At 35.3% G+C, this 11,052-nt stretch overlaps 1 protein-coding gene across 9 annotated transcripts; it reads left to right on the top strand.

The window, feature by feature from the left end:
* The first annotated feature begins 858 nt into the window (after window positions 1-858).
* Window positions 859-10,846, top strand: LOC111994372 (probable plastid-lipid-associated protein 11, chloroplastic). Of its 9 annotated transcripts, none has more exons than XR_002881075.2 (6): window positions 859-1,487; window positions 2,406-2,471; window positions 4,624-4,772; window positions 5,479-5,567; window positions 8,504-8,560; window positions 10,267-10,846. XR_002881075.2 is itself a non-coding variant. In XM_024026241.2 (4 exons), exons 1-3 carry the CDS (start codon window positions 1,000-1,002, stop codon window positions 4,721-4,723), a joined length of 654 nt encoding a protein of 217 aa, XP_023882009.1. In that variant the 5' UTR covers window positions 859-999; the 3' UTR covers window positions 4,724-4,772; window positions 8,504-9,239. The 9 variants fall into 9 exon arrangements, 2 of the variants coding, with proteins under 2 accessions (XP_023882009.1, XP_065625595.1); XR_002881074.2 differs by lacking the exon at window positions 10,267-10,846 and adding an exon at window positions 8,746-9,239; XR_002881077.2 differs by lacking the exon at window positions 5,479-5,567.
* The last annotated feature ends 206 nt before the right edge of the window (window positions 10,847-11,052 follow it).

The raw sequence follows: 11,052 nt of genomic DNA, 5'->3' as shown, positions 1-11,052 counted from the left end.
CTGAGCTAAACAATGATTTTTTAGGTGGAATTCACGAATTTTGAGTTTTAAGTGATGGAAACTGAGTTCTGAGTTAAAGTTTTAGATAAACCAAACATGCAATCATCTTTTTAAAAATATGATAAAATTACAATTTACTTACTTGTGTTTTGACTGAAATTTATGTTGCCTACTTGTGGTTTGAAATTTGACATTTTACCCATCTAAAATTAGCTCAGTTAGAGTTCCGCAACCCACTTCTGTGGTGCGAGACGAGGAAGGGAACGTGATAGCAGCTATGAGCAGGAAGTTGGACTTGCCTTTAGGCGTTTTAGAGATTGAGGCGAAGGCCCTGGAGGCAGGGATTCAATTTGCCAAAGAGGTGGGGCTCAGGAAAGTGGTGTTTGAAAGTGACTCGCTGCTAGTCATCAACGCGGTCCATGGGGTTGAGGAGGCAGCGGCATTAGTTACAAATATCATCCATGGTGTGTTGAGGAAAGTTCAGGCATTCGAGACTTTTGATTTTTTACATAAAGACAGGAAAATGTCCCTGCCCACTTGCTTGCTCAATATGCTCAAACTGTTGAGAATACGTTTGTATGGCTGGAAGATTGTCCCAGTCATGCGGCACGTGCATGTGCTAATGATGTAGGTTCTTTACAAAGCATTGAATAAAACTGTTGAGCATTTTCCATCAAAAAAAAAAAAAAAAAAACATGATTAAATATGTAGTTTTGTTCTATTTTTATGTCCCTCACTTCTAAAAACACAAAAAACATAAAAATATAAAATCAAATAATATAAAAAACAATCAAGATTTACGCTAGAGTTTTACTTAAACCAGGCAAACACCCTCATAATAATTTATTTTTCAAATAACTGTTTAAAAACACAGCTCTATCCATAATCCTCTGCCTGGGCCTACCTTTTTAAGTTTGAACCGCCAATTTTTCCAGTTCACAAAAAAGCACCCATCCATTCATCCACAATGAAAGAGCTACTTCCTTCGCACTTCTCACCATGGCCACATGTCTCCTCCTTCCCATTCCCTCCAAACCCCAAAGCCCAAACTCTCCCAAACACCGCCACACTAAAATCACCACCTGCTCCTCCCCATCCTCCTCCTCCCTCACAGCCCAATCCCAATCCGCCAAGCGCCACCTCCTCTCCCTCATCTCCGACCAAGACCGCGGCCTCAAGACCCAGCGAGACCCTCCCAAACGAGCTTCCATCGTCGAAGCCATCGACGCCTTGGCCGTACTCGGCCTCGATACAGTCACCACCGGCGGCTCCCTCTCCGCCACGTGGCGGATGCTCTGGACCACCGAGAAGGAGCAGCTCTTCATCGTCGAGAATGCGCGCTTGTTCGGTACTGCCGCCGGTGACGTTTTGCAGGTCATAGACGTCGAGAACAAGACTCTCAACAATGTCATCACTTTCCCTCCTCACGGCGTTTTCTTCGTTCGCTCCGTCATCGAAATCGCTTCGCCTCAGAGAGTGAATTTTAGGTATTCTTGTTTGTTTGTTTCCACTGAAAATGTTTACTGCAAAAAGATTTTCTCAGAAAATGACAATTAATCTCAATTCTTTAAAATTGGAAGTGGAAAATTCGCCTGCTATTTTTTCATATAATGAATTTACAGTTTTACTTTGACAAATTTTAGCTACAAAATTGGTTGCAGCGTTTACAACCTTATTCAATATCTTTTTATAGACGTGAATTTTGACAAATTTACCATTGAATTACATATTGTCTACTTGCAAAATTTCTAGAAAATTAAACATCAATAGCTATGTCATTTAAATTACAAATTTTTGTGGTTTAGAATTATATATAAAATATAAGGTTATTGATCTTATAGTAAATAATATCAGATTGACATAAAATTTGATGTGTATTAAGAGGTGCATTAAGAGGGTAAAAAATATGCAAATTAATGGTTAGGTTTTTAAAATATGCAGTAATGTTTATTTTATTAAGTAAGGCGCTACAACAAATTTTGTAGCTAAATTTTGTTTTTTATGAAGTAAATCCAAAATCCACATGCTCATTGAAAAAAGTTTAGCTCCTTTGTTTTTTATGAAGTAAATCCAAAATCCACATGCTCATTGAAAAAAGTTTAGCTCTAAACTGGTTTGCAGAGAAATTCTTATAACCAACTACGTCACATGATTTATTTAATGAGTCACATGATGTGTTTAAATAGCACACGTGTATGGTTCTATGAATCTCCTCGTAATGAGTTGGAGGAGATATCTCCAAACCAGGTTGGTGAAAAACTTTGTCCAATTCGATTTCAGATTGACAATGAGCTTTTAAGTTCAAGACTACCAATTGCATGTGGAATTACTTATAAAAGAAAAATTACAAGTATGGTATAAAGATTTCATTTGATAACATATCCCTAAAATGATGTTTGTGTCAGATTTACAAGCGCGGTTCTACGTGGGAAGAATTGGGAATTTCCGTTGCCGCCATTTGGGCAGGGTTGGTGAGTCCTCACTTTTTGATCTCTTGGGTGATTTTGCTAATGATATACTTGTGGTGTAATTGTTTTTGTTTTTGCTAATCAGTTGAGGTTGTGGGTTCAAAATCCATTGGGTGCATAAGTGACTAATAAAAATTAATAATTGCTTGTGTTAATTGCATTTGTCTATTGATAAAACTGCATAAAGAATCGGTTAGGATTATATACAAAAAGAAGAAAAGAACTGATTAGGTATAATGGAAATTTTTATATTGAAGAACATAGAGATATAAACAAAAAAGATACTAATTATAAAATTATTTTAATTTTCATTGAATCTTCTAAATTGCCGTGGTTAGATGCAAATTGTGTTTTATACCTCACATGCACGTCATAACCTTGTGTTCCTGCGTATTATCGTATTATGTTTTTCCTTGATGTTTGATATGACATTTTAAATTTGGAAGCCTAGATAGGAAGTTGTATCTCACTAAGCCATGATGTTTATAAAATTAACAGTTTTGAAAACATCAAATCACTATTAAATTTTCAAACTCAGTTACACTACTGCAACAGCTGTAATGGTGTCAACCTTGGCTGATTTAACTTGTTCAATTACATTACTTTCTATTTCAATTTACGTTGCTAGTTACTACATGTTACTTCATCTTTGTTAGTGCTAGTTGTTTTTGCTAGCGGTTCATCTATAGCTTTTGTTTGTTTGTATTTTTGTGTGTGTGTGTGTGTGTGTGTAAGTAGTACAAGAAATTTATTTAATCAAATAAAGAAGAAACTTGAGTACATGTGGAATAAATGAGAGAATCCCCCAAAGAATTACAAACTTCAGTTTAAGAGATCTGTAAAGTCAACAAGGAAGCACAAGAAATCCTGCAACAGTAGTCCATTCATACAAAGAGCTTAAGAAACAAGGAAGACTTTTTAGTACCCTCAAAAGTTCAATATATTCCTCTTTTTCCAAATTGTCCACATGAGGCAAAGAGGAGGTGCACTCCATCTGAGACTGTTCTTTTGCAGGCCAAACCACTCTTTTCAGCTAAAGTAGACATCTATTACCTTCTTCCAATGCCAAAGGTAGAAAATACAAAAGACCACAAATCTCTTTCAAAAGAGCAATGTGGCAATAGATAATTGATAGATTCACTACTACACTTACACAAAAAACACCAATTTACATATATAATATTACTTTGATAAGATTATCTGCAGCTAAAATTTTACGAAAATCAGCTGTCTACTCTTTCAAGGAAATCGCCCCTTATAAGAAGCTATTATAGCTTCATAATAAGAGTGAACACTAAAATTTCTCTTATGGTTCAACTTGCAACATATATGATAAATTCCACTAGTTTCTTTACTTTGGAGTCTACACAACCTGCTCAAGGTTGAGATTGTGACGTCCCCATTGCTGAGTTGCAACAATTCCCCAAGTTTCTTGTTTCTTGCTGTTTCTTGAATTTTAGTATCTTCCAGTACAGACAACCTTGCAAGAGCACTTTCTTTGCTTCAACTTTAGTCTCATCATTAGCTTTGAAAAATCCCAAAGTATTTTCCCCAATGTCCATAACCACTATGTCCCTAGGACCAAGTCATATCCTTCTAAGAGAAGGATGTCAAAGCCAGTCATGGTAGGAAAAGTTCTCAGCCTTAACCTCACCCCATTGCCATTTTCCAAAGCTGAAAAACATGACTTACTGTCCTGAAAATATGGATCAATATACCCATAATGCAACTAATAATTAAAGACTTGGTATTCCCCTACAAGCTCGACCCATTCTGCTAACTAACAAATAAAGATTACTTATTCAAACAAAACACTAGCACTTCCTCATGGTTTGCACATAACACACTTATAGGTGAGAAAGTTGGTGGTTTATATATATATATATATATTTGTTTCTTTTTTATGTGCATATGTTGTAAGTTGTAACTTGTATAACATTGAATTACATAGCTGATTTTGAGGTCTATTCTCTTAACTGATCTTAGGGTGTTATGTAGTCTTTTATGACAATTTATCGTGCTTGTTATTGATTATGCTCTTATCACTATCTGGTTTTATGTATTGTGATATAGAAGAATGTGATAGGGCGGTTTGTTCTTCTGTTTTGTTTTATTTTCATATTGTTGTGGTATCAAGGGCATGTTGTTTCTATAGGTTTGAGACTGTGTACCTTGATGATGAGATTCGAGTTGTGAAGGACATCAGGGGAGACTATTTGGTTGTTGACCGTGCTCCTTATGCTTGGAAAGAATGAAGGGCAAAAGTTATGGTTTTTGTTATAGTTGCCATTATGGGAACAAAATGTGAGTTCACTTATTCCAAAGCCATTTGTTTAAATGAATAACTTGAACTGGTCTTCAGTTGATGTGTGAATGCTATTGATTCTGTATGAATTTAGATCTAACCTAATTGCATAATTTTGTTTAGCTTCATCTTCTTTGCCAGTAGGGAGAATGTTGTCTTCCATTGGAGATTGCATTCTTTAATTATTGGGACCTGTACATACATGTCTATCATTTAAACTACCTTTTCTTTCCCTTCTGTTTTTTAATTCAGTGAATGCTAGTAATCCATTCTTTCCTTTAATAAAGGTGGTCTGACATTCCTACTTTGATGGGGTAAAGTGGGTGGTCCTGGGGTTTGGTCACACAGGATATGCATCCAACTGAACTGAATAAAGGAATTTTATAAACAAACTTCAGCTCAAGGGTAAAAGCACTCTTAAACTGCAAAGCCTTCAATGCTTTTTGCGCTAAAGTGAACCGTCTTGACAAAACTGCGTCTTAGGCACACTTTTTGAAGCTTTTTCAATTTGTACGAAGAAGACTTTTTTTTGGAGCTTTTATATATATATATATATAATAATTTTAAAATAAATCATTTATTAAATTGAATTATTAGATCTTAATGTTATTGATAAATAGTTTTGATTTTCTATACAAAGACAAATTTTATGGTGTGATTTTATAAACATAAGCCCACCTCTTAACCTTCCATTTTTAAATTTAGAAGACATTATAAATATATATTGGGACCAAACAATCTCACCACCACACAACACTGGATTGGAAGACTACGAAGTCAATTCCATTTACCAGGTACATCTCTCTCTCTCTCTCTTTATATATATATATATATATGTATGTATGTATGTATGTTTTTCACTTTTCACTTTCCGCCTTAGTCTCTCTCTTTCTCTCTCTCTCCTCTGCTTGACCTAATGACTCCATTTTTTTTCCTCATAGTCTTTCCAGTTTGTCCTGAAACCCATAACCCCCTTTTTATTTCTTGGTCTTTGTAGTTTGTCTCTCAAAACCAGACCCCCATCTTTTTTTTGTCTTGGTCTTTGTAGTTTGTCCCAAAACTTAAAGATGATCTAGATGAGGAAGATGATGAGGGTTACAAATCTTGTGGTGACAATGATGATGGTCCTATGTTTAATGAGGCTGATGCTTATATACTTTAGAATTGCATTGCATTGCTTTTGTTAGGCATAAAAGTCACTACTTACCATTCTAGTGCTTTTTGATATTTGCCTTTTGGGTATATTTTGATTCAACTATTGTTGATATCCTATTTTGGCAATCTTAGTGGCCGAGCATACACTGTATGTGTGGCCACTTGACACTCTCTGGACCCAAACAAGAACCCAAGTCTAAACTAAGCCAAATTTGCCCCAAAAATAAATATTAATGGCTGAACATACACTGTATACTCAGCCATTTGGGCCTTTAAAACCCAAACCAATCCTAACCCAACCCAAAAATAAAATTGGTGCCAGAACATATACCATATATGTGGCCACGTAAGTTCTATTGACCTTTCAACTCTTCTCAGCTCAAAGTAAAGCCCAAAGGATAAATGGTACACTACATGCATGGCCAACAATGCTCACCAGCTCACCAGCCAAGGATATATCTCCCTTCTTGGCATAAAGAGCAAGAACATGTGAAAAATAAGTAGCATGTTGCACATAGAGTGACACCAAAAATGTGGAAGAAAGTCTAAATAACCAAAATTCAGGTTGATCATGCAAATATGGAAAATGGTGGCTAAGCATACATTGTAGGTACAGCCACCAAGGTCTCGGAAGCCTATATACCCCATTCCCTCTTTGTTTCATTCATTGAGAACTTCCACAAAGAAACCACAACAGCTCTTAATCACTACAAAGGAGTCTTAAATGTGTTCCAAAACCTTTAGGAGTTTCAAGAAAAGTCCCTAGGACACAACAGATTAGATCTGGTAAGGAAGTCCTTAAAAGCATTTGAACTCAGTTGAGCATGTAACATGGAGTTGGAGTGCCCCTCTCACCAAGATTGGAGTTAGCCCAATTGTGTACCACACACCTATGAGGTTTCCATCTAATTGTTCTTGAGAAACTAATATAAAGGGTAGGCCTTGGACCCTCTAAACCTTGGAGTCCGTCACAATCCAGATATAGATACGAGGGCATGATAGAAGAATGATATTGTAGGGCAATCAATCCCATCGTTTGTTTCTTTTAGCATGCTTGATTTATTATTTAATTAATAAAATTGTATATGAATCATTAAAATCAAGGGATAATTAAAATATGATAACTGTTACTAAATGGAAGTCTTGGGGTATTTAACACCTTCTCCACGTATAAACGAACCCTTGAACCTATATACTTTATTGCCTGACGTATGATAAGAGACCTTACATGCTCTTAATCCTGAGCTGGTAATAAATTAAATTAAGCATTAGGCGTTACACCTAGAAATCCTATGATTGGTGGCAACTTTACTCCAAATTTGAGACCTCATCAAGGGGTTTTTTTTTTTTTTTTTTTTTTTTTTTTTTTGTGTGTGTGGGTAAAATGTGTGCCTTACTTTAATCAGGCACTTGCTTGTGCTTTGCTCTTTGTGTCTAAGCTTTGGAGGCCTTTGCGCTTAAGTGCGCCTCACACTTTTACCAACCATTGTTATGCCCTCAAAAGTTAGACCATTCATCTCCTCCTTAGACTCCACATTGAGAGGAACAGGATAGCTCTCCAAACTCCACAGGATGCCTTTCAAAATAGCAAACATCTAACTTACCAAAAAAAAAAAAAAAGCAAACATCTAGAACTCCATTTGGCATCCTGGAAAGAGGAGAAACAGGGTTCTAGTTCCTGGTCCTATCGCACCTATCTTCTTACATTTAATAAATTGAAATGTTCATTTCTCATGATTTAAAATGCCCTTTATTATATTTTGCCTAATGCTTAGGGGCTGAAATTTTCCACTTTCATTATGTGCATTTTTTTTTTCACTTTGTTCTTCCTTAATTTCCGTAATTTCCTTCTAATAATCTTTTTTTAAAACCTGTCTTCAAACTTTTCACTTGCAGATTTTGTATTTCTGCTTACTATGAAGTTTTCCCATGAACTTGCCAACACACACACACACACACTATCCACAGAAATTTTTTTATCAAATATTTGCTTGTTTGTTTGGACATATTATTGTCCCTCTCCCCTTCCCCCCCTTTTGTTTTCTTTGTTATTCTGTGTCTCTCCCACACTCCCTGGATCAACCAGAACAAGTTGGTTTTGAAACTGTGGTTTGCCCTTGTGTGAAATTACATGTTGACCTTCCCAAGGATCATTATCATATGGCCAATTTTTTTCCTAGATGTTTTCTCTGTCTCAACTGTTGGATCAACAAAATACCATGTTTTACTAAATAATAAATAGCTGAAGTTTACGGTTCATAATAACACATGCGGGTGAGTTAATCAATAGCATATTCCTAGCTTTCGAATTTCTGAATAACCCTCCTTTATGAAGTAAAACTATTGAAATTTTATAACATAAGCAGTTTTGATTCTGTATACCTAGATGATGATGTTAAAGTTGCAAAGGATATCCAAGGAAACTATTTAATTGTTGATCTTGCTCCTTATAGTTGGGAACTTGTGTACTATCATCATTCTCAGTAATTTGATAATTTTGTTTCACTGTCCATATTTCTTTCTTGCTCTCGCTACTGTGTTCTCTAAATCCTCAGTTTTTTTTAATTGGTTTCAGGTTCTCTTTATAAGAGCAAATGCAACTCGTGGAAATCAACTCTCCGAACTCATTGTTGTAAGTGTCACTCTTCTGTCAACAAAATGGCTTGCATCACTATAGTCATCAGATTCTTGCTTTTCTAACCTATACTTTGAATAACATGAAGCTGAAGTCTATATTGTTACAAGTTCTTTGGAACTAAGGCTGTGTTTATAGAGATATGACCTAGTTCTAGTTGAAATTTGCTGTCTTGTAAACAGGTTGGCCATGTGCAGCTCATTACTACCATTTATACTGTACTGATGCACTTCTCATCTAATCAGCATACTCTCTCTCTCCATCCACATAATAATGCATACATATACACATTCCTTTGTATTTTATATTTCTATTTATGCAAGCAGGAATTCGTTGAAACTTGTTTAAGTGGCTTTTTATAAAGCTATTGGGATGCACAAGGAGAGCGCAATTTGTATGTATGTATGTGTGTGTGTGTGTGTGTGTATTTTGTGTGGTGTATGCGAGTGTCCCTGCATGCTGGAATCATGAAATTGGAGCTTGTTGGGATAGTGGTGGTTTTTCCAATCAATTTTTCTGGAATGCACAAAGAGGATGCAATTTGTTTAGCTCTTTGTAAAGGAACCCTTGACAAGTTTATGGACCAAGCGTATATAGACCCTGAATTTCCTAAGCACCATTCAACAACAAGTGTACAGATTCTTTTCTAATGATTTCTTTTAATAGCTTGCCAACATGATTGATCTGAATAATTATTTTGCCATTCACGTTACACTTTCCAAATCATCAAGTCTTTGCCATTGAGGTAATCAGCAGAGGATTTGTTATGTGACTAATTTATTTTAATTATTATAGGATAAGTAGTGATAGAGATATGTTTAATTTACTCAAATAAATTAGTTTGGATTAAGATTAGTTTTATTGATAGACAACCGTAAGTTAATATTTATGTTTATCTATTTGGAAGTTTGTCTTGTATAATTCATATATTGAGAATGAATAAATAATAATCATGAATTTTTAAGTTACAAATTCTTAGCTAGTTTAATGTGGAGGTCTAGACTTCCTCAAAGTAGTCTCTTCATCAAATTTGGAGGTCTTAGTTTTCCTTGAAGCAACCAATGGAATTTGTGTCCATAACAGGGATTCTCTCAATGTGATATGATTTCCTCTGTGCATTAAAACTTAACGTTTTATGCGTGGATAGTATCATGGTAATATGTTTTCATGAATACATATTTGCTTTGTTACATGAAACTTTTTGAATTTCCACCTTTTGTGTTGCAATGATGTCAATGTTGTTTGATTTGCCACACATGGATAAAGATAATACTCCTTTCATTATTATTGGTTTAAGTGTACACCTTTATTATTGGACTTGTTGAATTTGGGTTAGGATAACATTAATTAACATCTCATTGCATTCGCACATCCCAACAATAAAAGGGAATTTGTGTCCATAACAGGGCTTCTCTCAATGTGATACAATTTCCTCTGTGCATTAAAACTTAATGTTTTATGCGTGGATAGTATCATAGTAATATGTTTTCATGAATACATATTTGCTTTGTGACATGAAACTTTTTGAATTTCCACCTTTTGTGCTGCAATGATGTCAATGTTGTTTGATTTGCCACACATGGATAAGGATAATACTTCTTTTATTATTATTGGTTTAAGTGTACACCTTTATTATTGGACTCGTTGAATTTGGGTTAGGATAACATTAATTAACATCTCATTGCAATCCCACATCCCAACAGTAAAAGGGAAACAATGGATGATGTAAGAACAGGTTCAAAGAGGGATTTGGGATGAAGAAAGTGATTAAAGTGCACACTGCACAGCATGATATGATTTGATTACGCACTAAGTAGGCTCACAAATGTCAGTTCCAGGGGCGTGGGACCATCTCATGTTGGCTGGGATTTGCCGTTCTCATTTGGCACATTTAGCAGATGCGGCGCGATGGCAACTTTGCTTTTACCTCACATACGAAACATGCTCATTTGCGTATTAAACATGTAACTTCTCACTCACAATATGTAGGTCCTACAATTAGGTTAGATTCACACATTGCGAGTAATATATTAGGAAACATAAGAGGTTATAGGTTATATGCATCAGAAACATAATATCCTTTTTAATTTTTAAAACCATTTGTGTCTCTCAATTGGGAAAGCATATCCCAAAATTGGAATTTACTTGAAAAATTAATTGGAAATGTGATTGGTTTGTGGTTTGAGCAAAAAAATGTCATTAGTAAAATAGGTCAATGCTCAGTCAATGTTGCCTGTTGGTCACTAGCAATCATGGTGAATAAAGAAATTATTGTGGGAGTTATTTGTGGTGGTCTATTTATTTGTTCTATTGGGCTTGTTTTCTATGGATCATAAGGAAACGTATTGTTATTGACTTGCATTTTTGGTAATATAAAAAACCAGAAACTATACCTTTCAAAAAAAAAAAAAAAAAAAAAACATTTTCTGAAGAAACAAACAAATGGTGTATACCGGTGGTTGAATCTATCCTTGGGTAAGGGATGGTGG

Source organism: Quercus suber, unplaced genomic scaffold (genome assembly GCF_002906115.3).
Source record: "Quercus suber isolate HL8 unplaced genomic scaffold, Cork oak 2.0 scaffold_1187, whole genome shotgun sequence".
Taxonomy (NCBI): Eukaryota; Viridiplantae; Streptophyta; class Magnoliopsida; order Fagales; family Fagaceae; genus Quercus; species Quercus suber.
This window is presented reverse-complemented; position numbering and strand designations above follow the sequence as displayed.

Bases quoted from the DNA above. Each gene is read 5' to 3' on its own strand.
- LOC111994372 (XM_024026241.2), top strand. From the start codon at position 1,000: ATGGCCACATGTCTCCTCCTTCCCATTCCCTCCAAACCCCAAAGCCCA. The intron at 1,488-2,405 runs GTATTCTTGTTT...TGTTTGTGTCAG, and splicing joins CCTCAGAGAGTGAATTTTAG to ATTTACAAGCGCGGTTCTAC. The intron at 2,472-4,623 runs GTGAGTCCTCAC...TTGTTTCTATAG, and splicing joins CCGCCATTTGGGCAGGGTTG to GTTTGAGACTGTGTACCTTG.